Below are 26,448 nucleotides of genomic sequence, written 5' to 3' on the forward strand. Positions count from 1 at the left end.
GTTGTAATTCAGCCACATTGGAGGGTTTTCGAGCATTAACTTCCTTTTTAAGGTCATGCCACAGCATCTCAATAGGATTCAGGTCAGGACTTTGACTAGGCCACACCAAAGTATTCATTTTGTTTTTCTTCAGCCATTCAGAGGTGGACTTGCTGGTGTGTTTTGGATCATTGTCCTGCTGCAGAACCAAAGTTTGCTTCAGCTTGAAGTCATGAACTGATGGCCGGACATTCTCCTTCAGGATTTTTTTGGTAGACAGACAGCAGAATTCATGGTTCCATTTATCACAGCAAGTCTTCCAGGTCCTAAAACAGCAAAACAGGTCCAGACCATCACACTACTACCACCATATTTTACTGTTGGTATGATGTTCTTTTTCTGAAATGCGGTGTTACCTTTACGCCAGATGTAATGGGACACACACCTTCCAAAAAGTTGTCTCGTCAGTCCACAGAGTATTTTCCCAAAGGTCTTGGGGATCATCAAGATGTTTTCTGGCAAAAATGAGACGAGCCTTAATGTTATTTTTGCTCAGCAGTGGTTTTCGTCTTGGAACTCTGCCATGCAGGCCATTTTTGCCCAGTCTGAACACTGACCTTAACTGAGGCAAGTGAGGCCTGCAGCTCTTTGGATGTTGTTGTGGGGTCTTTTGTGACCTCTTGGATGAGTCGTCGCTGCGTTCTTAGGGTAATTTTGGTTGGCTGGCCACTCCTGGGAAGGAGTCCCAAAGGTTTAGAAATGGCTTTATAACCTTTTCCAGACTGCTGGATCTCAATTCCTTTCTTTCTCATTTGTTCCTGAATTTCTTTGGATCTCGGCATGATGTCTAGCTTTTGAGGATCTTTTGGTCTACTTCACTTTGTCAGGCAGGTCCTATTTAAGTGATTCCTTGATTGAGAACAGGTGTGGCAGTAATTAGGCCTGGGTGTGGCTAGAGGAATTGAACTCAGGTGTGATAAACCACAGTTGAGTTGTGTTATAACAGGGGGGGCAAACACTTTTTCACACAGGGCCATGTAGGTTTGGATTTTGTTTTCCCTTAATAATAACAACCTTCATTTCAAAACTGCATTTTGTGTTTACTTGTGTTATCTTTGACTAATATTTAAATTTGTTTGATGATCTGAAACATTTAAGTGTGACAAACATGCAAACAAATAACAAATCAGGAAGGGGGCAAACACTTTTTCACACCACTGTATATACAGTACACACTTAATTTTTTTGCTAAACAGGTCGGGCTCAAAACAGGAATGGCCTGAATGACGGGTCGCCACTGTCTGTTGTCAACGAACTCAATTTATTCCAAACAGGGGTTGAACCATCATCCCAATAATTTAGGTAGCTTAGTAAACGATGCACCCTTCTGGTATGTTCTATTGCGAACTGTCTGGGACTCATCGTTTCCCTGTTTGACTTATTAAGTCAAATACGAAATTAACTGCAATACACTGGTCTCAAATATATTAGCATAACTAGCCTACAAAGAACCACGGCGGACCCAACGTAAATTGAGATGCTTTTTCTTCATATTAAAACGTGCCCCACCCAGTGCAACATGCCTAACTCTGCCCACTGGGGCGTGGCTTACGGAGCGCTCTGAAATAAAAGCTCGTAACGCAGTATTCCAACGGATCGAGTGATCTCACCACATATGCACATAGACTGCACAATTCTCACTCACTAGATGCGCAATTAAAGTGCCAGATGCGCAATTAAAGGGGAATAACACTCAAATCAAAATGTGTTCGTTTTCTTCCAGACTAAACATGTTTTTCTTCTGATGTGATTTAAGCATTGACATGGACTCAGAACCTCAAATTTCGTTGTTTCTCTACGAACAATTGTAATTTTAAGAGTGAAAAACAATTCTAAAACCAGGAAAAAGGAAACTGAGAACATAATTTGGGAGAACATAATTTGGGAAAACATAATTTGGGGAGAAAAATCACTGATTTATGTCAAGGACAGTTTCATAAACTGTGTTATTCCCCCTGAAGCAGGTCCTTTCTCCATCACTGACCATGATATCTAGGCTGCCTACTTTCGGCAATGCATGGCAGTGGCAAGGTATTTACGTTACTGCATGCCACTCAGCACCAAGAAAGGGCTTTAGCTTCACAGGCGTGGTCAGTTCAGATTTCGGAACACATTGCAACACAACAGTTTTTAACGCTGCTCGTTTTATTAGCTGGTGCAACATTACGTCATTCCCATGCGCCTCTAACTGCAGACAACTGAGGGCAGAGCATGGGACATCTTGGTAGAATAGTCCTTCTTGCTCAGTTGCTAACCTTACATCATATTTGGGGTAAGATAAACTTGCATGTTACATATTTGCACGTGTTTTATTGGTATTTGTCATTTTGCGGTGGTGGCGCGTGTAACGTTTCCTCGGAGGTTCACAATATTTCCATCGCCTGATTCGCAGCTGTTTTATGACGTGTAGCCAACATTTATTATATACCTGCACTTGATAGCGCATGTTATGAAAATACTTGCTTTAAAATGTTTATTGACTTGCGACTGCACCTTTGGGACTACACCAAATCGAAGTAATTCATTCAAAGTTTCTGTAGCCACTTTGTGTTTTCATATCTCTTGCTGTAGAGTAGGTATAGGCTTAGCGCTCGAAAAACCTTCTCTCTGCAGGGTTTTCAGCACAAATCCTAGCCTTATATAGGTGTGCAGTAATTTAACCTTTTTTTGTTTTTTGAAAATTATTTATTGCTGATATTAAAGATCCGTTCCTTATGTTTCCAAAACCGTATCGCAAGCGATGCGTGTTCACGTTTAGAGCAAGAGTCGGGGCTCTTAACAAAAGTATCGTTAATCAATAATCGCTGAAGGTAGTTATCATCTATGAATGGGCTTGGATAGTCTATAAGAAAATTCCAAATGTATTTCTCCATTTGTATGCATTATAGGAAACACCCTGCCGACCTGTGACACCAAATATAAGAAAACTAACAAACGGGGAGAGACTGCTTGAACTTGTCCAATAAGAAATGCTATTTTTGCTACAGTGCACTATGAATATGATCCAGATCACATGTACATAAAATATATTGATATAAGGGATTAATTGCATATGACAATTTTGTCATTTGTGAAAAGAGACTTTCATTTTGGCTGTGTTTCAGGGGAGCGGACCTGCCCAGGGTTTCTGTGTAAAGATGGAGGCTGCATTGTCCAGAGTGCTCTCTGTGATGGCACCACAGACTGCCGTGATGGCTCTGACGAGTTAGAAGACCTCTGTGGTAAGAGCTATGGGAAAGATGACACCTCTGCCACCAGGGTTGGGCTCAAGTAACACATGGAACAAATTGCTCTGAAAGTCAGTGTGTGAAGTGCACATTTCTTTATCCATCCGATTTCCTCACAGCCTCTTTCATAATCTTAAACACGGGGGGGCACATTCACTAAGCCTTTGCACAAATGCAAACTTTGCTTAAAGCGGCAATCAGTAGTTGAAACAATAACAAAGCGTTCTCCCCTGTTTCGGTAAAAGGTTGAGGGCTGGAGAAATTAAACTACTTTCAAATTCATAGGCATAACTATGGATGCAAGGACTGACCATCCATTATATAAAAAATATAGTTTTAACCATGTTTTGAGGTTATATAGGGTTTGTTTACATTTACTTTGTTTACAAACATTGGAGTGAAACTAGCATATATTTTGCGGTACGACAGTTGAACAAAGCTGAGGAGGCATTTCAGTTATATTCTTCAAGAATCAATGGGTACATTTCTTTAATTCAGAAGTCCAACAATGGATGAAGCAACTACAGATTGCCCCTTTAAATTCCAGAGGGATTAAAGCATAACAGTAACCAGCAAATCCAGGTTTACAAAATAAAAATACCTAAACAGCAATAAATAAAGCTGAGCTGTGTTAGTACACCAATGACAGAATGTGTAAGGGCAGTGTGCAATATGTAATATGTATGTGGTTGTACGTGATGTGTAGAATATGTATGACATGGGTAACGTACAGTGTATGTATTATGTTGTTGAGTGTGTAATGTACAGTGTCCTTTTTTCTTAGACAATTTTCCCCTTGAGGACATTTTAAGGTTAATTCTATCCTATTCTATACCAAATGGAAAAGTCGGTCAGTTTACTATAATAATAGATAATAATAATAGGTGCAAACTTTGCATTTAAAAGTTTAGGAATTGATTTAAAGTACATGACCACTAATTCCTCTCTATGGGCTCTAATCTTTCCCAGGTGTTCTCCAATGTAAGAAGGATGAGTTTGCCTGCGGCAGTAGGCGATGTGTATCCCTCCGCTTCCGCTGTGATGGCACTGATGACTGTGGCAACGGCAGTGACGAAGCCTCCTGTCAGAACTGTACAGCCGACTCCTTCCTCTGTGAGCGGACAGGGAGATGTGTTGCCAGGGTCAAGCTGTGTGACGGACGGCCCGACTGCCCTGATGGGCAGGACGAGGGCGCTGACGCATGTCCCTCCGGCCAGCCCTCTGCCCCTCACACCTGCTCCAACTCTGAGTTCAGTTGTGGGGACGGCCAGTGTATGCCTCACTCCTGGAGATGTGACCACTCGCCTGACTGTGCTGACGCGAGTGATGAGGATGACTGTGGTGAGATATAACTTTTGTCACTTTAAAACATTACATCTAGATCATTAGGTAGAAAATAGAAGAATATGTACTGAAACGGGGACCACCTGGACTTGTCTAATTTGAACACAACCATGCACTGCTGCTCTCATCCTTATAGACCAGCAGATGGCAAAATAGTCTAGCCCTTGACTAAAAAGCACTTTCAATTTTCTATTGAGCATGCTTTTAGTCCAGGAGTAGGCTTAAGAAACTGGCAGAACATTCTGGAATTTTAGAGAATATATATTTTTGGTCTGTGCGCTATAAAAGTACAAACGAGCTTTGTTTCACATTCTGTAATGCATTCCCTGATAGCCTACATAGTGTCACATTGTTTGGATAGGTAATGTCCCTTATCACAATGATATCTTTAATTATGTGTGTGTCTATGCTTCTGTTTTGTTTGGCACGGTACACTCTGCTTGGCTAAAATATTGACATTTAAAGGCAGACTATGTTGGTTGACTAATTTGAATGATGCAGGCACATTTCTTAAGTAATGACAATGGACAAATGTTCTCCAACTTGTTTACGACAATGCTACAGAATGATTGCTCAATGTTCTATTGAACTGTTTTGGTCCTGTATTCACTCTTTCCTGTCACTGACCCTGTATCTCTCCCTGTGTAGATCAGAATGAGTGTCTGGTGAACAATGGTGGTTGTTCTCACCTGTGTGTGGACCAGCCAATGGGCTTCCTCTGTGACTGCCCTGCTGGCATGAGGCTGGTGCACGACTCCCAGTGTGAGGGTGAGTGGCATCTTCGAGAGACATTGATGGGGCCCAGATTTTTCCGGACCATGTGATCAACAGTCGGTCCCAGGTCATATGGTCAGGATAACTAATTGCCCAAGTAATTGGTCACACCAGCGCACTACAATGCATCTGTGATAATTGGTTGATTAGATGACTCAAATTAAACTTATGGTAGACTCCAATTCACATAGAGTAGATATCCTCTTGAAATAATGAAGTACCCCCTTTTTTCTCAGAAATTGACACGTGCCTCGACACTGACGTCTGCAATCAGCTATGTGTACATGTCAACGGGACTTTCTCCTGCGACTGCCATGAGGGCTACCTGATGAGCCCAAGGACAGGGGAGTGTAAAGCTAAAGGTGAGGGCAAATTCTACTGAATGAGTGAGCTGCTACAGCAAGTTACTGATAGCATATGTTTGCTCACGATGTTTGGAATTTTGTTCACGCTGATATGATTGACGTGACTACTTTATGACCCGAGATAGTTGAAAAGGCAAATGCGTAGGGCAGATGTCATTTTTGACAAAATGCACTGTTTTTGTTGTAAAATGTATTGTAAGAATATGAATAACAGAACGCTACACTGTCCAAAGAACACCTTGTACATCCAGCCCCCAGCCCCCCCCCGCACACACACACACAATGGTATGCTTGTTTGTACCAAGACTTCGATACAATTAGATGTTCTAATATTTTCCTGTCACAATGTAAGCCAGTGCAAATATTTATCAACCCACCCGCCCAAGGTGGAGGAATTTGCACCACTTGACAGCTGCCTTTACCTAACAGGATTTTCTATGAAGGTCAATGATTTACTGCAAGTATCTCAATACAAACCTGACCTTCTGAATGTGTGCAGGACAGAGGGCTTGAACAAGGGGTGTGTTGAGCGAACAGCATTTGTTTTGTGATCATCAGAGTAATTAATAAATGATGGCGCTTTCTATTTCTCTAGTCTAGTGAATAGGAAGGATAATTACAGCCAGTATTTGAATCCAAATGTATCATGGGTTGGTTGCGCCTCCATCACTCGGCCGCAGCACGCCATTGTTACGAACGTTCTAAAGACGTTTCAGCCATAGTGACTCCCGAAAGTCGAGCTGTGCCCAGTCATAACGGGGGCTACTGATTGCTGTGTAAATTACACTATAGTGTCTTGGATATCCGATGACATTGCTAAAGTAGGCAGATAAATTGTAGGAAACAACTTTGTCATCATTATTTACTTTAGACAGATAGCAATGTTGCCATCCCTACCGCCCAATGTGGGGAATTTGCACCACTTGACAGCTTCCTTACTGTATTTTATATGAATGTCAATGACTTACAAGTATCTCAACACATACCTGACCTTCTGAATGTGTTCGGGACAGAGGGCTTGAGCAAGCAGCTTTTTTTATGATCATCAGAGTAATTAATGATGGAGCTTTTCATTGCTCTAGTGAATAGGAAGGATAATTACATCAGCCAGTATTAAAAACCAAATGTATTGTTGTTTTCCAACACCAGACCATGCAAGTCAGTCCAGTACCCTGGCAATGAGAATCAAGTATTTCCTCAAGTTTGATCTGAGATTGATTTAATTCAAGAGATTAATGAACTATCTATAGCTAACTTTGTTGATGTGCATATCTAAATAGGAAAAGCACTCACACATCTGAGTGTGCTTGTTGCAGGTGTGTCCGAATAATTCTATGATGATTGGATAATATCTTAAAAGAAAAGAACCCGCAGACTGCCCTTGCCAGTATCACTTTTGATATCTTCGATGATATCTTGAAAGAAAAGAAAAACATGTTACTGCGCTTGCCAGTACCTTAACCCTTTACACTCGTGGGAATTTGGCCAATATGGATAGGGCTATTGAAATGTTTCTTACAGAAGAGAAATGCATAATCATGGTAGTGATTGAAAGGGAACAGTTTGGAGATTATGGGAAAATTATTAGACCAAAGGTGAGGACATAACAGTTCACCTGACACAAGACTGAATCCAAACATTGCACTGTTTAGTTTTATGTGCATTTTACATTTACTGTGCTTTTCGCCACATTTGTTGATAACTCTGGATACTCTGGATACATTCAGTAACATGATAAGAATATTCCTGGAAAATATGGGTTAGGTGCAACAAAATACAATGTTACAAGGGTTTGAGTGAGAGGACTAACTGGTGTCTGTCTACAAGTGGCCACACACCTCTCCAAAGTGTGCACAGTTCCTAAGTCATTTCAATGCATTTTTATAACTCGGAAAGCCTTCAACTTTTTTTTGTTGCTGTCCTAGCTGTGCCATTGAGGAACTAGAGCAAGCACACTTGTAGTTGTTTTGTTTGGAACACAACCCTGTATACCCGCCATCGCACATTTACTGTTGTTGTTTACACAATCCAAAAACGTTCCATAATAAATCGCAATCTGGGTCAGGTGGACATCATTTGAAAGCTTCTACGATATTAGTGTCAGGCTTTCACAATGCGGTTCAGGGAAACGGATCATAATTTTGATGTGCATAGAAAGGAGTCATGAGTGCATTCAGGTGTGTGTGCCGCGGCAAACTTAATTCAAAATAGACTAACAGGCTCATTCTGTTCAGAACAACCCAGGGTATGATGCCATGTCATCTTGTAGCTGTACATCAAACAGTGATCATAAATGTTAATATTGTACACTGAGTATACCAAACATTAGGAGCACCCCCCTTTGCCCTCAGAACAGCTTCAATTCGTCGGGGCTTGCTTGTATGACATCAAAGCGGTATTTATTATAATCCTCAACGTCTCATCTGTCAAAATACATCAAATCATCTTAATTTACAGCATTTTCCTCACTCAACAACAAAAAATGTGCAAAGGTTGCCCAATTAGCAGGAGAGATGGGGGCAATGTCTTCTCGTTCGAGGTGCTCAAGTTCAGAACAGCTGCCAGTCAAAACAGCTCTGTGAAGCACAGAGCCAGAGCTCTGATGTCATGTACAGAATATCATGTTACTGTACAGCCACTGCGTTCCAATTTAGCCGTTTGTCAGTGCTCAAATTTTACTAGTGTGAATATTTTAAACGGTAACATTTATTGGGATTTTGAATGTTAATAATAACTTTTTTTTGTCGTCCCCCCCGCCCCCCACCCCCCACACCCACACAAAATTGTAATCGCAGCGCAGTTATCACAAAACATATTATTCTCTATGTTATAGCCTAACTAGACGGTAGGCTACAAAGGCCTGGGGAAAGTTGTATAATTTAAATAAAACCAGAGAGGAAGAGGCAAACTTTAGGCTGCTTTGGTAAATTTGCAAGAGATGTGCACACCACATTTCTTTTTTGCCTGGCTCCTCCCCTCTCTCCGTCATGCTGGGTCGCCTGGGGTGTATTCCGCCGATTCTGTTGCAAAGCATTTCCCGCACAGTCATCCTATTTCCCAAGTAGAAATAGCCTTTGAATGACCAAAACATCCCCCAAAATATTTATTTTGCTATTAAAATGTTCAGAATTGAAGAAATTGTGCTTTTCTTACATTTACATTTTAGTCATTTAGCAGACGCTCTTATCCAGAGCGACTTACAGTTAGTGAGTGCATACATTATTTTATTTATTTTTCATACCTCCCTTGGGAAACGAACCCACAACCCTGGCGTTGCAAACGCCATGCTCTACCAACTGAGCTACATCCCATTCTTCTCATCTCTAACTACCAGGAAGCCTAAAATAACAGGCTGAGTGGGCGGGTAGCTTATATTCATGAGCTCGCCTTGACTGACAGATCTTTGAAACACCCTTGTGGTTGTTGCCATGAATTATGGTGAGACATCATTTGACAGAAAAAATATATTAGCTCCATAAGCCTAATATAGGCATCCGGCCGCCCACTGATTCGTACAATTTGTAACACTCATCCTACGTCCGAATGCTTGAAAAAAACTATGCAAAGTAACAAAATATGATATATCATGTAAAGGTGAATTACTTAGGCTTTAGGAAATGCAACCAACTACAGAGATTGATGGGGAGCGGGAGAGGAGGGGGACCCGTGTACCCTGCTTCAATCAAGCAGGCTTCAGTCACCCCCAAGATTGAAGCGGGAGACAAATCCAGCTTTGGCCTCCTCCTTGTCAGGCCTCTCACACTGGGCAGACGGGTCCTGGGATGGACAGCTTACCCAGCTTCCCCACATACGGTGCTGGATCAAGGGTGACCTCGTTGAAGAGGAGACCCAGGAGCCTGACTACGTAGCCTGTAATGTTTTTGGAAAGGGAAATGTTTGTTAAATGGGTAGTGAATTTAATTAACTTTTATTTACTGTTCTGAGTTATGATGCTATCTATTTGTTTATGTAGTGATCTTTCTACAATGTGTTTTCTGTTGTTTTTGTAGAACTTAATTTGAAATATGCAATATTTGGTTGTGCACTTTTTGTGAAAACTTTCAATGTTTGTATTAGGACTTGTGTGCCTGAAATGCTCAATTGTCTTGAAATGAATAAATATGACTTACATTATGTTGGGTCTTTCTTCACAGGCTTTGCCTTGGGAAAGCTGATTTTGTGTCACAGCATTGCTGCGGGGTGGTTGCCTTGGAATAGTGGAAAGGCATTGGAAAGTGAAATGATAATACACCTCCCCCCAGGGGTAAATTGCAAATACTATACACACTAGGGTTGAATATTTACCCGGTATTTTACAAATGTTCCATCCCCAGAATAAATCACTTTTCTCCCAGGTAACCTAGTATTTCCCGCCAAAATCGGAAGCGTCATTGAAAAGCATTATAAAGCATATAAATAGGCCTACAGTGCCTTCGGAAAGTATTCAGTCGCCTTGACTTTTTCAACATTTTGTTATGTTACAGCCTTAATCTAAAATGGATTAAATAAAATCTATCAGCAATCTACACACAATACCCCATAATGAAAAGCGAAAACAGGTTATTAGAAATGTTTGCAAATTTAAAAACAGAAATACCTTATTTACATAAGTATTCAGAGCCTTTGCTTTGAGACTCGAAATTGAGCTCAGGTGCATCCTGTTTCCATTCATCATCCTTGAGATGTTTCTACAACTTGGTTGGAGTCCACCTGTGGTAAATTCAATTAATTGGACATGTTGACATTGCATGTCAGTGCAAAAACCAAGTCATGAGGTGGAAGGAATTGTCCGCAGAGCTCCAAGACAGGATTGTGTCGAAGCACAGATCTGGGGAAGGGTACCAAAACATTTCTGCAGCATTGAAGGTCCCCAAGAACACAGTGGCCTCCATCATTCTTAAATGGAAGAAGTTTGGAACCACCAAGACTCTTGCTAGAGCTGGCGGCCCGGCCAAACTGAGCAATCGGGGGAGAAGGGCCTTGGTCAGGGAGGTGACCAAGAACCCAATGGTCACTCTGACAGAGGTCCAGAGTTCCTCTGTGGAGATGGGAGAACCTTCCAGAAGGACAACCATCTCTGCAGCACTCCACCAATCAGGCCTTTTTGGTAGAGTGGCCAGATGGAAGCCACTCCTCAGTAAATGGCACATGACAGCCCGCTTGGAGTTTGGCAAAAGGCACCTAAAGACTCTCAGACCATGAAAAACAAGATTATCTGGTCTGATGAAACCAAGATTGAACTCTTTTGCCTGAATGCCAAGCGTCACATCTGGAGTAAACCTGGCACCATCCTTACAGTATAGCATGGTGGTGGCAGCATCATGCTGTGGGGATGTATTTCAGCGGCAGGGACTGGGAGATAGTCAGGATCGAGACAAAGACGAATGGTGTGATGTACAGCGAGGTCCTTGATGAAAACTTGCTCCAGAGTGCTCAGGACCTCAGACTGGGGTGAAAGTTCACCTTCCAACAGGACAACGACCCTAAGCACACAGCCAAGACAATGCAGGAGTGACTTTGGGACAATTCTCTGAATGTCCTTGAGTGGCCCGTACTTGAACCCGATCTAACATCTAAGCAGCTACGCTCCCCATCCAACCTGACAGAGCTTGAGAGGATCTGCAGAGAAGAATGGGAGAAACTCGCCAAATATAGGTGTGCCAAGCTTGTAGTGTCATACCCAAGAAGACTTGAGGCCGTAATCGCTGCCAAAGGTGCTTCAAAAAAGTACTGAGTAAAGGGTCTGAATATGTATGTAAATGTGTTATTTTCATTTTTTCTATATACAGTGAGGGAAAAAAGTATTTGATCCCCTGCTGATTTTGTACGTTTGCCCACTGACAAAGACATGATCAGTGTATAATTTTAATGGTAGGTTTATTTGAACAGTGAGAGACAGAATAACAACAAAGAAATCCAGAAAAACGCATGTCAAAAATCTTATAAATTGATTTGCATTTTAATGAGGGAAATAAGTATTTGACCCCTCTGCAAAACATGACTTAGTACTTGGTGGCAAAACCCTTGTTGGCAATCAGAGGTCAGACGTTTCTTGTAGTTGGCCACCAGGTTTCCACACATCTCAGGAGGGATTTTGTCCCACTCCTCTTTGCAGATCTTCTCCAAGTCATTAAGGTTTCGAGGCTGACGTTTGGCAAGATTTCAGTCCTTCACGGCATAGTGTGTTACCAATTGACTATGGTCCCAGCTGCCTTGAGATCATTGACAAGATCCTCCTGTGTAGTTCTGGGCTGATTCCTCACCGTTCTCATGATCATTGCAACTCCACGAGGTGCGATCTTGCATGGAGCCCCAGGCCGAGGGAGATTGACAGTTCTTTTGTGTTTCTTCCATTTGTGAATAATCGCACCAACTGTTGTAACCTTCTCACCAAGCTGCTTGGCGATGGTCTTGTAGCCCATTCCAGCCTTGTGTAGGTCTACAATTTTGTCCCTGACATCCTTGGAGAGCTCTTTGGTCTTGGCCATGGTGGAGAGTTTGGAATATGATTGATTGATTTATTGATTGCTTCTGTGGACAGGTGTCTTTTATACAGGTAACAAGCTGAGATGCTCATAATCTCAGCTCGTTACCTGTATAAAAGACACCTGGGAGCCAGAAATCTTTCTGATTGAGAGGGGGTCAAATACTTATTTCCCTCATTAAAATGCAAATCAATTTATAACATTTTTGACATGCGTTTTTCTGGATTTTGTTGTTGTTATTCTGTCTCTCACTGTTCAAATAAACCTACCATTAAAATTATAGACTGATAATTTCTTTGTCAGTGGGCAAATGTACCAAATCAGCAGGGGATCAAATACTTTTTTCCCTCACTGTATATAGAAAAAATGAAATATCACATTTACATACATATTCAGACCCTTTACTCAGTACTTTCTTGAAGCACCTTTGGCAGCGATTACTTTTTTCCCTCACTGTATACACTGCTCAAAAAAATAAAGGGAACACTTACATTGTGTTGTTTAACTCCAAGTCAATCACACTTCTGTGAAATCAAACTGTCCACTTAGGAAGCAACACTGATTGACAATACATTTCACATGCTGTTGTGCAAACGGAATAGACAACAGGTGGAAATTATAGGCAATTAGCAAGACACCCCCAATAAAGGACTGGTTTTGCAGGTGGTGACCACAGACCACTTCTCAGTTCCTATGCTTCCTGGCTGATGTTTTGGTGACTTTTGAATGCTGGCGGTGCTTTCACTCTAGTGGTAGCATGAGACGGAGTCTACAACACACACAAGTGGCTCAGGTAGTGCAGCTCATCCAGGATGGCACATCAATGCGAGCTGTGGCAAGAAGGTTTGCTGTGTCTGTCAGCGTAGTGTCCAGAGCATGGAGGCGCTACCAGGAGACAGGCCAGTACATCAGGAGACGTGGAGGAGGCCGTAGGAGGGCAACAACCCAGCAGCAGGACCGCTACCTCCGCCTTTGTGCAAGGAGGAGCAGGAGGAGCACTGCCAGAGCCCTGCAAAATGACCTCCAGCAGGCCACAAATGTGCATGTGTCTGCTCAAACGGTCAGAAACAGACTCCATGAGGGTGGTATGAGGGCCCGACGTCCACAGGTGGGGGTTGTGCTTACAGCCCAACACCATGCAGGACGTTTGGCATTTGCCAGAGAACACCAAGATTGGCAAATTCGCCACTGGCGCCCTGAGCGCTTCACAGATGAAAGCAGGTTCACACTGAGCACATGTGACAGACGTGACAGAGTCTGGAGACGCCGTGGAGAACGTTCTGCTGCCTGCAACATCCTCCAGCATGACCGGTTTGGCGGTGGGTCAGTCATGGTGTGGGGTGGTATTTCTTTGGGGGGCCGCACAGCCCTCCATGTGCAGACCCCTTGTGAGACCATATGCTGGTGCGGTTGGCCCTGGGTTCCTCCTAATGCAAGACAATGCTAGACCTCATGTGGCTGGAGTGTGTCAGCAGTTCCTGCAAGAGGAAGGCATTGATGCTATGGACTGGCCCGCCCGTTCCCCAGACCTGAATCCAATTGAGCACATCTGGGACATCATGTCTCGCTCCATCCACCAACGCCACGTTGCACCACAGAGTTGGCGGATGCTTTAGTCCAGGTCTGGGAGGAGATCCCTCAGGAGACCATCCGCCACCTCATCAGAAGCATGCCCAGGCGTTGTAGGGAGGTCATACAGGCACGTTGAGGCCACACACACTACTGAGCCTCATTTTGACTTGTTTTAAGGACATTACATCAAAGTTGGATCAGCCTGTAGTGTGGTTTTCCACTTTAATTTTGAGGGTGACTCCAAATCCAGACCTCCATGGGTTGATAAATTTGATTTCCATTGATAATGATTTTGTTGTCAGCACATTCAACTATGTAAAGAGAAAAGTATTTAATAAGATTATTTCATTCATTCAGATCTAGGATGTGTTATTTTAGTGTTCCCTTTATTTTTTTGAGCAGTGTATAAATAAGCAAACATTACTAAAAACCAGTTTTTGCTTTGCCATTATGGGGTATTGTGTGTAGATTGCTAAGGGACAAAAACTATTTATTCAATTCTAGAATAAGGCTGTAATGTAACAAAATGTTGAAAATGTCAAGAGGTCTGAATACTTTCCGACCCCTTGATAATATGTTCCTTCATGTTATTAGCCTACCTCCACTTACTCTATTGTTGCTTCATTCCTTCCTCGCTTTCAACAGTTAAATTAAATAAGTTTCGTTGTCCTTATTCATCAGTCTAATGACATCCTTGAATAATATAGGACTAGAATTAGATGCAGAAGGCTTTCACTTCTCTTCACGAAGATTGAATGGTTATGGGTCTTAATAACTAATTGTTATAGCTTACCGACCATCGCGCGTTCGCTCTTCTTTCAAACTACCTGTGAGTTCTATTGGCTGCTGTATTTAACATTCAGCAAAAATGAGCTTGCGGCCGTCTTTGAATAGTCTATTGGTATAAGAAATGCAAAAAAAAATGTCCATTAAGCTATTCTAGACCAAAGGCTAAGGAGCGTTTTTTAAGGAGAGGCCAGCGAAACACGGGTGCGTGCGTATTGCGCAAGAGAGTGGCTATAAGTTAGAAGCTTATTATGCATACCCCATAATTAATTACCTAAATATAAGGCTAATACTGCATTGAATGTATTACCTGAAAGAGGTAGTCGAGGATATATATATATATATATATATATATATATATATATTCAATGTAGAACAAGATTATCTATTTTGGATGCAATTTGAATGGAGTTGATGGAGCAAGACTGCGAGAGTGCTCGCGCGTGCGCTGATTTAAAGCAACGATTTTCGAGTGATTGACTGTTTTTAAAACTCTGCAGCTGCAATTTAAAAAATGATAATCTTTACAATAAAAAAAAAAGGTGACCCCGAAAGCCAGATGGAGATGGATAAATTAGACGCGCATTCTGTCTTTATATTACTGTAGCATAGGCTGTGCTGCAGCAAATGCAGGCCTACCTGTCACAATAAAAAAGTTACCATGATGAGATGATAGGTCTACATGCATTGTGAACTGCGTTCCATACTGAGACGGAATGTCGCCACCCTGAGCGTTGATGATTGATCATGCAGAGAGAATGCTGTAGAGAAGCAATATTTAGACTGCATGTCATTTAACAGTTCCATTTCACGCCATGCTGTTCATATAAATAATGTATTATAATTTACCGGTTTCTCCTGCCTGCCGAACACCTGCCCTCACCATTGTTTACAGCCCTGCGGGAAAACAGTGCACGACAGGTGCGGGCAAAGGACACTGTCTACGGGTTACCCCCGCCTCCCGCTAGTACAGCAAGCGGGAGGCTGGAGCAACACTGTGTGCTAACTAGCTGACTAGCTTGCTAGTTAACGACACCGTGTGCTAGCTTGCTAGTTAGCTAACTAGCACACAGTGTCGCCCCTCCTCCCACCTGCTGTGTACTGGAGGGGTTTATCAGCGGTTGGCATCCAACGCTATAGTGCGTTACCGCCATCTACTGTAATAGAGCGCGCCTGTCTCCCGCCTATGTACTGGAGTCATAACTTAAAAATGTACCATAGAAGTATAAAGAGGGGTTCCTGCAGATGCAGGAAAGCCCCGAATTGAGGGCTGCAGTTGCACCTTTCTCCAGTTTGTAAACAAAGCCATATGATATGCACGTGATGATGGTTTTACTGCATTACTTATTTAAATTAGTAAAAATTCTATGATGCTACCATTGGGGTGTAATATTTCCGGCCTTAGGTGACGTTGCATAAAGCTGGAAGTAATGCCTGCCTCCTGAATCCAAGCATTTGACATGGGGGGAGGGGACCAGTAACTTTATGATCAACTTTGTCAATGTACCAGCTACAGGAATTATTCATACTTGGGTCACTGTTCGGGACCTTTAAACAGAAGCAAACGGAACGAAACGGGGAAGGACCTATCTGAATTTGTCCAATATAAATATAGTTTTAGTTGCAAAAGATTCTGTTTGGACTAATGATTACATCCCTGCTCTTTCTCTTCGCTGATGATGCCAGTGTGTGTTCAGTCTTCAGTCTGTTGCGTGTAGAGTATCCTAGCCTATTCATTGGTGATAGTCCCTGCTTTAGTTAAGGTGTGAGACATTGCAAGCCAAGAAATTGGAAGATACAGCATTCCATTGCGAGTGACAGCTCTAGACTGCCAATAGATAGGCCTAGTGCACGGTTCTGACGTGGAAGTTTATGAATTTTTCGTAGCGTTTTAACAGAAAACCAATACAACAAATGGCATTTTAAAATATGAAATACTAAGATTTTTTTTATCCATCCCTACCGTATATGGGTACGAGTGTAAACGGTTAAGCTAATAAACAAAAGTGATATTGGAAAGAGCAGCGTGCGGTTTTTCCATATGATGTGCATATCTGTTTACTTTCATCACTATTGCCCTTTCCGTCATTGTGCTTGTTGATGTATTTGTGTTAGTCCTGAGTGTCTGGGACTGATTTGAGTGTACTTGCAGGAGACGTGGCTCAGCTAGTGTTGAGCAGTTCTGAGGGGGTGCGCCGGGTCAACACTGCCGGTATGGAGTACAGGGAGATGGCTGCTCACTTACTGGGACCAGGGCCTATGGCTGCCCTGACTGCAAACCGCACTGTCTACTGGGCAAGGCCAGGACAAGGCTCCATCTACAGGTACACCTCAGAGAGTTAAACACTTTCTGAATCTGGCCCTTAGTATCAATATGAATGTTGACCACAGTTATTTTTTTGCTCTGTGAAATACTACTAGATGTTAGTTCCCATACATTTGATCTATCCTGCGTGCACTTTAGGATCTCCATGGATGGGAAGCCCCTGGAGCCTGTCCTGCTGTTGAAAGGCCATGGTGCTGTCCTGGGTCTGGCTGTGGACTGGATCCATGAGCTTCTCTACTGGACCAACGCTGATACTCACTCCATCGATGTGGCCCGTCTGGACGTCTCTGCACAACGCCTCCTGATAGGAGGGCTGGCCATGCCCACTGGAGTGGCTGTGGAACCCTTGTTGGGGTAGGCTGGATTGGAAGTTCTCAATATTGGTCGTGGAGACCTATTGTATGCACCCAGGTTTTTGTTTCAACTCATTGAGCTTTAAAAAAAAAACTCAACTACATAATCATATTCTAAATATTGGATTTATATTCATTTTTACGATGAAGATATATATATATATATATTTTTTTTTAAAGGATTTTAAGGATTTTCTATCTCAAACTTGGCCTCTTATAAACAAATCTATCAGTTAATTGTACCCAAAATGTAAATTAGTAGGCCTTTCTAATTTGTGGTCAGTCTCCAGCTTGCACATGGTTTCACAGGGTTTAGATAGATACTCAGTTAGATTGTTCAAAGTCTGTCTTGAATGCCCCCAGGAGAGATTTGGATGTCAAAGCCAGATCGACTGTAGTCATTGAGAGCTCCTGTTTCCCCAGGCTCTTGTTCTGGGCAGAAGGTGGCAGCTCCCCCAGGATCGAGCGTGCTGGCCTGGATGGAGAAGGCAGGCTGCCACTAATCACCTCAGCCATATGGAATCCAGTCGCCATCTCTCTGGGTATGTTTGGGTGTTCTTTTATACATGTGTATTACACAGATAAGCACCAAACTGGTTTTATATTTCTTGAAGTGTACGTGTTTGGCTTACTAGTTGGCCAAATGTAGTTTAATTTGGGATTTACAAAGATTCAAGGTTATTTTCGTAACCCAGGTTATCTGTAATTATGAGTGAGATATCTCACAGTGGGATTCACCAGAAGCTCAATGAGTAATATCTTATGTTTCACCGAGTCGTGGCTGAACGACGACATGGATAACATACAGCTGGCGGGATATACTCAAGATAGAACGGCTGACTCCGGTAAGACAAGGGGTGGCGGTCTGTGTATATTTGTAAACAACAGCTGGTGCATAATCTCTAATACTAAGGAAGTGTTGAGGTTTTGCTCGCCGGAGATGGAGTATCTCATGATAAGCTGTAGACCACACTATTTACCAAGAGAGTTTTCATCTATATTTTTCATAGCTATCTACCTACCACCACAAACCGATGCTGGCACTAAGATTGCACTCAATGAGCTGTATAAGGCCATAAGTAAACAGGAAACGCTCATCCAGAGGCAGCTCTCCTAGCGGCCGGGGACTTTAATGCAGGGAAATTTAAATCTGTTCTACCTAATTTCTACCAGCATGTTAAATGTGCAACCAGAGGTAAAAAAAACTCTAGACCACCTTTACTCCACACACAGAGACGCATACAAAGCTCTCCCTCGCCCTCCATTTGGCAAATCTGACCATAACTCTATCCTCCTGATTCCTGCTTATAAGCAAAAACTAAAGCAAGAAGCACCAGTGACTCGGTTAATAAAAAAGTGGTCAGATGACGCAGATGCTAAGCTACAGGACTGTTTTGCTAGCACAGACTGGAATATGTTCCGGGAATCTTCCGATAGCATTGAGGAGTACACCACATCAGTCACTGGTTTCATCAATAAGTGCATCGATGACGTCGTCCCCACAGTGACCGTACGTACATACCCCAACCATGGATTACAGGTAACGTCCGCACTGAGCTAAAGGGTAGAGCTGCCACTTTCAAGGAGCGGGACTCTTAACCCGGACGCTTATAAGAAATCCCGCTATGCCGTCCGACGAACCATCAAACAGGCAACGCGTCAATACAGGACTAAGATTGAATCGTACTACACCGGCTCTGATGCTCGTCGGATGTGGCAGGGCTTGAAAACTATTACAGACTACAAAGGGAAGCACAGCCGCGAGCTGCCCAGTGACACAAGCCTACCAGACGAGCTAAATCACTTCTATGCTCGCTTCGAGGCAAGCAACACTGAAGCATGCATGAGAGCATCAGCTGTTCCGGATGACTGTATGCAAAACGACGCCGGATTTGTTTAGGCTGCTGCGGTCATTCTCATTGGCAATTTACTTTGTTGTTCAAAGTGGCTAGAGAGGATGCAGTAATGACAAAAATCATATACTAGGCCTACTGGAAAAATGATATGCCACTGAAAATATTATGATAATCATGAAAGGAGCTTGGCTACGTTTCATTCTTTGAACGCCATTTAATAAGAGAGGAGATGCAAAACTGGCACCTGTCATCAGTCCTCAATCACATGCTGACCATCATGATGCTTGCTGCTTACAGTTTTTTTTCTATCTGATTAAAGAGATGAAGGCCAGACAGTCTAGGCCTATTTTAGGAAACTTTCTGAATGGCCATAGAGAGAATTAGTAAACTCATACACTCACACCCACCCACCTAAAAGGACCTATCAATTAAAGCCGTCTGCAGCGCATCTCACTGATGCATAAGCAAATCACATTTCTCCTTTCCTCAAAAACGTATTAAAAACCTTGCCTTAGCTTCAAATCCTTTCTGTAGGATATCAAAAACTAGACTACATTATAGGATAATGATAAATCAATGTAGCCTATCATATAAATTGACAAGGAAAGTTTTAGGGGGAAGATGGAGACAGCTGTGATATAGGCCTAGGTTATTTGAAGATTAAATTGACATGCACAGAACCTGTCCATAGCCTATCAGCCGTTGATCCATTTTAGTGATGTAATGGGTGGTTATGTTGACATTAGGCCTACATTTTCATTTGAGTGCTTTATCTAAATATCACATTTAAACAAGTATTCAGACCCTTTACTCAGCACTTTGTTGAAGCACCTTTGGCAGCGATTACAGCCTCAAGTCTTCTTGGGTATGACGCTACAAGCTTGGCACACCTGTATTTGGGGAGTTTCTCCCATTCTATGCAGATCCTCTCAAGCTCTGTCAGGTTGGATGGGGAGCGTCGCTGCACAGCTATTTTCAGGTCTCTCCAGAGATGTTCGATTGGGTTCAAGTCTGGGCTCTGGTGGGCCACTCAAGGACATTCAGAGACTTGTCCCGAAGCCACTCCTACATTGTCTTGGCTGTGTGCTTAGGGTCGTTGTCCTGTTTGAAGGTGAACCTTCACCCCAGTCTGAGGTCCTGAGCGCTCTGCAGCAAGTTGTCATCAAGGATCTCTCTGTACTTTGCTCCGTTCATCTTTCCCTCAATCCTGGCTAGTCTCCCAGTCCCTGCCGCTGAAAAACATCCTCACAGCATGATGCTGCCACCACCATGCTTCACAGTAGGGATGGTGCCAGGTTTCCTCCAGACGTGACGCTTGGCATTCAGGCCAAAGAGTTCAATCTTGGTTTCATCAGACCAGAGAACCTTGTTTCTCATGGTCTGAGAGTCCTTTAGGTGCCTTTTGGCAAACTCCAAGTGGGCTGTCATGTGCCTTTTACTGAGGAGTGGCTTCCGTCTGGCCACACAGTGCTGCAGAGATGGGTGTCCTTCTGGAAGGTTCTCCCATCTTCACAGAGGAACTCTGGAGCTCTGTCAGAATGACCATCGGGTTCTTGGTCACCTCCCTGACCAAGGTCCTTCTCCCCCGATTGCTCAGTTTGGACGGGCGGCCAGCTCTAGGAAGAGTCTTGGTGGTTCCAAACTTCATCCATTTAAGAATGATGGAGGCCACTGTGTTCTTGAGGACCTTCAATGCTGCAGACATTTTTTGGTACCCTTCCTCAGATCTGTGCCTCGACACAATCCTGTCTTGGAGCTCTACGGACAATTCCTTCCACCTCATGACTTGGATTTTGCACTGACATGCAATGTCAACATGTCCAATTAATTGAATTTACTACAGATGGACTCCAATCAAGTTATAGAAACATCTCAAGGATGATCAATGGAAACAGGATACACCTGAGCTCAATTTCCAGTCCCATAGCAAAGGGTCTGAATACTTATGTAAATAAGGTACACTGCTCAAAAAAATTAAGGGAACACTAAAATAACACATCCTAGATCAGAATGAATGAAATAATCTCATTAAATACTTTACATAGTTGAATGTGCTGACAACAAAATCACACAAAAATTATCAATGTAAATCAAATGTATCAACCCATGGAGGTCTGGATTTGGAGTCACCCTCAAAATTAAAGTGGAAAACCACACTACAGGCTGATCCAACTTTGATGTAATGTCCTTAAAACAAGTCAAAATGAGACTCAGTAGTGTGTGTGGCCTCAACGTGCCTGTATGACCTCCCTACAACGCCTGGGCATGCTCCTGATGAGGTGGCGGATGGTCTCCTGAGGGATCTCCTCCCAGACCTGGACTAAAGCATCCGCCAACTCCTGGACAGTCTGTGGTGCAACGTGGTGTTGGTGGATGGAGCGAGACATGATGTCCCAGATGTGCTCAATTGGATTCAGGTCTGGGGAACGGGCGGGCCAGTCCATAGCATCAATGCCTTCATCTTGCAGGAACTGCTGACACACTCCAGCCACATGAGGTCTAGCATTGTCTTGCATTAGGAGGAACCCAGGGCCAACCGCACCAGCATATGGTCTCACGAGGGGTCTGAGGATCTCATCTCGGTACCTCATGGCGGTCAGGCTACCTCTGGCGAGCACATGGAGGGCTGTGCGGCCCCCCAAAGAAATGCCACCCCACACCATGACTGACCCACTGCCAAACCGGTCATGCTGGAGGATGTTGCAGGCAGCAGAACGTTCTCCACGGCGTCTCCAGACTGTCACGTCTGTCACGTGCTCAGTGTGAACCAGCTTTCATCTGTGAAGAGCACAGGGAGCCAGTGGCGAATTTGCCAATCTTGGTGTTCTCTGGCAAATGCCAAACGTCCTGTACGGTGTTCGGCTGTAAGTACAACCCCCACCTGTGGACTTCGGGCCCTCATACCACCCTCATGGAGTCTGTTTCTGACCATTTGAGCAGACACATGCACATTTGTGGCATGCTGGAGGTCATTTTGCAGGGCTCTGGCAGTGCTCCGCCTGCTCCTCCTTGCACAAAGGCAGAGGTAGCAGTCCTGCTGCTGGGTTGTTGCCCTCCTACGGCCTCCTCCACGTCTCCTGATGTACTGGCCTGTCTCCTGGTAGCGCCTCCATGCTCTGGACACTACGCTGACAGACACAGCAAACCTTCTTGCCACAGCTCGCATTGATGTGCCATCCTGGATGAGCTGCACTACCTGAGCCACTTGTGTGGGTTGTAGACTCCGTCTCATGCTACCACTAGAGTGAAAGCACCGCCAGCATTCAAAAGTGACCAAAACATCAGCCAGGAAGCATAGGAACTGAGAAGTGGTCTGTGGTCACCACCTGCAAAACCAGTCCTTTATTGGGGGTGTCTTGCTAATTGCCTATAATTTCCACCTGTTGTCTATTCCATTTGCACAACAGCATGTGAAATGTATTGTCAATCAGCGTTGCTTCCTAAGTGGACAGTTTGATTTCACAGAAGTGTGATTGACTTGGAGTTACATTGTGTTGTTTAAGTGTTCCCTTTATTTTTTTGAGCAGTGTATTTCTTTATTTATTTTTTTCAGAAATTTCTAAAGACCTGTTTTTGCTTTGTCATTATGAGGTATTGTGTGTAGATTGAGATTATTATTTTTTAAATCTATTTTAGAATAAGGCTGTAACGTAACAAAATGTGAAAAAAGTTGAGGGGTTTGAATACTTTCCGAATGCACTGTATGCACGCAGCAGGCCAGGTATTCCTACTTCTCTCCCTGTCTCTCTCTCTATATGTATATACAGTACCAGTCAAAAGTTTGGACATACAGTGGGGAGAACAAGTATTTGATACACTGCCGATTTTGCAGGTTTTCCTACTTACAAAGCATGTAGAGGTCTGTAATTTTTATCATAGGTACACTTCAACTGTGAGAGACGGAATCTAAAACAAAAATCCAGAAAATCACATTGTATGATTTTTAAGTAATTAATTTGCATTTTATTGCATGACATAAGTATTTGATCACCTACCAACCAGTAAGAATTCCGGCTCTCACAGACCTGTTAGTTTGTCTTTAAGAAGCCCTCCTGTTCTCCACTCATTACCTGTATTAACTGCACCTGTTTGAACTCGTTACCTGTATAAAAGACACCTGTCCACACACTCAATCAAACAGACTCCAACCTCTCCACAATGGCCAAGACCAGAGAGCTGTGTAAGGACATCAGGGATAAAATGGTAGACCTGCACAAGGCTGGGATGGGCTACAGGACAATAGGCAAGCAGCTTGGTGAGAAGGCAACAACTGTTGGCGCAATTATTAGAAAATGGAAGAAGTTCAAGATGACAGTCAATCACCCTCGGTCCGGGGCTCCATGCAAGATCTCACCTCGTGGGGCATCAATGATCATGAGGAAGGTGAGGGATCAGCCCAGAACTACACGGCAGGACCTGGTCAATGACCTGAAGAGAGCTGGGACCACAGTCTCAAAGAAAACCATTAGTAACACACTACGCCGTCATGGATTAAAATCCTGCAGCGCATGCAAGGTCCCCCTGCTCAAGCCAGCGCATGTCCAGGCCCGTCTGAAGTTTGCCAATGACCATCTGGATGATCCAGAGGAGGAATGGGAGAAGGTCATGTGGTCTGATGAGACAAAAATAGAGTTTTTTGGTCTAAACTCCACTCGCCGTGTTTGGAGGAAGAAGAAGGATGAGTACAACCCCAAGAACACCATCCCAACCGTGAAGCATGGAGGTGGAAACATCATTCTTTGGGGATGCTTTTCTGCAAAGGGGACAGGACGACTGCAACGCATTGAGGGGAGGATGGATGGGGCCATGTATCGCGAGATCTTGGCCAACAACCTCCTTCCCTCAGTAAGAGCATTGAAGATGGGTCGTGGCTGGGTCTTCCAGCATGACAACGACCCGAAACACACAGCCAGGGCAACTAAGGAGTGGCTCCGTAAGAAGCATCTCAAGGTCCTGGAGTTGCCTAGCCAGTCTCCAGACCTGAACCCAATAGAAAATCTTTGGAGGGAGCTGAAAGTCCGTATGCCCAGCGACAGCCCCGAAACCTGAAGGATCTGGAGAAGGTCTGTATGGAGGAGTGGGCCAAAATCCCTGCTGCAGTGTGTGCAAACCTGGTCAAGACCTACAGGAAACATATGAACTCTGTAATTGCAAACAAAGGTTTCTGTACCAAATATTAATTTCTGCTTTTCTGATGTATCAAATACTTATGTCATGCAATAAAATGCAAATGAATTACTTAAAAATCATACAATGTGGTTTTCTGGACTAAGGAGTGGCTCCGTAAGAAGCATTTCAAGGTCCTGGAGTGGCCTAGCCAGTCTCCAGACCTGAACCGAATAGAAAATCTTTGGAGGGAGCTGAAAGTCCGTATTGCCCAGCGACAGCCCCGAAACCTGAAGGATCTGGAGAAGGTCTGTATGGAGGAATGGGCCAAAATCCCTGCTGCAGTGTGTGCAAACCTGTTCAAGACCTACAGGAAACGTATGATCTCTGTAATTGCAAACAAAGGTTTCTGTACCAAATATTAAGTTATGCTTTTCTGATGTATCAAATACTTATGTCATGCAATAAAATGCAAATGAATTACTTAAAAATCATACAATGTGATTTTCTGGATTTTTGTTTTAGATTCCGTCTCTCACAGTTGAAGTGTACCTATGATAAAAATGACAGACCTCTACATGCTTTGTAAGTAGGAAAACCTGCAAAATCGGCAGTGTATCAAATACTTGTTCTCCCCACTGTACCTATTCATTCAAGGGTTTTTCTTAATTTTTACTATTTTCCACATTGTAGAATAATAGTGAAGACATCAAAACTATGAAATAACACATATGAAATCATGTAGTAACCAAAAAAGTGTTAAACAAAGCCAAATGTATTTTATTTTTGAGATTCTTCAAAGTAGCCACCCTTTGGCTTGATGACAGCTTTGCACACTCTTGGCATTCTCTCAACCAGCTTCATGAGGCAGTCACCTGGAATGCATTTCAATTAACAGGTGTGCCTTGTTAAAAGTTAATTTGTGGAATTTCTTTCCTTCTTAATGCATTTGAGCCAATCAGTTGTGTTGTGACAAGGTAGGGGTGGGATACAGAAGATGGAGAGAGAAAGAGAGAGAATCCAGCATTACACCTAGGTATTGTATTCTCTGTGTTGGCACCAAACAGCTCTTTTTCTGGTTGATCTTGAACCCTAACTCATTGAGGTGGGTTACAGGGGTGTACCTTGAAGGGGAGCAAAGCAGGTAATCCTCTATGTAGGCAGAGACTCAGCTCCTTGTTTGTCAGGGGTGTAAGAGCCGCCTCCACACACTTGCTGAAAGTTCGGGGAGCTCGAGTGCCTGCCTATAGCGGGGTAGCAGTGGCCATCATTTGTTTAACCGGGGAGTCATGTTGGAGGCGGCCAATTCTTACCCTTCCTACGTCCCTATTTCGTGGAAAAAGTATCCTAACCGTGTAGTGCCTGCTGCGAATTAGCCTTGACAGGCGTGAGCTAGCTTATTAGATGCCTCGCGGCTAATGGCTAGCTGGGGGTAAGCACTGTGTATAAACGCTATAGCTGTGGTGGGCTAGTGTAGGCGTTAGCCCACCTGCTGGTTGCTAGCTATCTAAGATTGTTATAGCTAGCACAGTGCTAGCCGAGGGGAACCGTGTGGTTATTCGTCTTTGGGTAGAAAATCCCCACGACCGTAATGTCAGTTTAGTCAACACAAACGAGTGAACATAGGTTGTACTACACGAGGGAGCTGTCAATGCTACAGTCTGTGGGCAGGAGTAGCAGGCTCCATGGCTCCAATAAGTAGCTAGTACGAGAACAAAGTGAATCATAGTTAGCTTTTGCCACATGGGCTACTAGCCTAGCTAGTTAGCACAGTGCTAGCCAGAGATAGCTAATCCTCTAAGAAAGTGAAACATAGATGGCGTTTGCCTTGTGGGCAATGTTCCCTCTAAGCTGCACGCGTGCATGGGCTCACAGTTCCCCCGTGACAGCCGCGCAGAAGAAATATCAGCCCGCACAGACAAGCATGACATTTAACTTTACTCAACTTTCTAAAGTTTTCCCGCTTAGTTAACACTATCAACGTTTCCCTTTACTGTGGGAATTGTGATCTAATCAATGCAATATTAGCCACTTTCAATGCAACATACCGAAACAAAACTAACTATGCAAGATATTTTGTTGTAGGCAGAACACATCGGCGTATGATTCTATTGTATTGACACGCACGACTCAGCCCGTACGTACACAGACCTGTGCAGCATAACCAATCAGAGCTGCAGTAGGCCTATATGCAAATAGACCATTGCCAATATGG

General features: G+C 43.4%; 1 protein-coding gene and 1 long non-coding RNA gene across 2 annotated transcripts in view; one reads left to right on the forward strand and one right to left on the reverse strand.

Moving 5' to 3' along the window:
- The first annotated feature begins 2,084 nt into the window (after positions 1–2,084).
- LOC121533640 (low-density lipoprotein receptor) overlaps positions 2,085–26,448 on the forward strand; it is a 44,329-nt gene continuing 19,965 nt past the window's right edge. The window contains exons 1-8 of the mRNA XM_041839762.2: positions 2,085–2,311; positions 3,144–3,260; positions 4,236–4,607; positions 5,259–5,378; positions 5,621–5,746; positions 16,745–16,916; positions 17,057–17,272; positions 17,695–17,813. Of these exons, the coding sequence (XP_041695696.1) occupies positions 2,251–2,311; positions 3,144–3,260; positions 4,236–4,607; positions 5,259–5,378; positions 5,621–5,746; positions 16,745–16,916; positions 17,057–17,272; positions 17,695–17,813 (1,303 nt within the window). The 5' untranslated portion in view covers positions 2,085–2,250. The remainder of the gene's footprint in view (positions 2,312–3,143; positions 3,261–4,235; positions 4,608–5,258; positions 5,379–5,620; positions 5,747–16,744; positions 16,917–17,056; positions 17,273–17,694; positions 17,814–26,448) is intronic.
- LOC121533641 lies at positions 9,531–15,659 on the reverse strand. The gene is made up of 3 exons (XR_005994480.2): positions 15,442–15,659; positions 9,880–9,957; positions 9,531–9,619 (listed from the first exon to the last, which is right to left on the reverse strand). It is a non-coding gene; the product is annotated as an uncharacterized LOC121533641 (long non-coding RNA).

This window comes from Coregonus clupeaformis, chromosome 20 (genome assembly GCF_020615455.1).
Source record: "Coregonus clupeaformis isolate EN_2021a chromosome 20, ASM2061545v1, whole genome shotgun sequence".
NCBI classification, from domain to species: domain Eukaryota; kingdom Metazoa; phylum Chordata; class Actinopteri; order Salmoniformes; family Salmonidae; genus Coregonus; species Coregonus clupeaformis.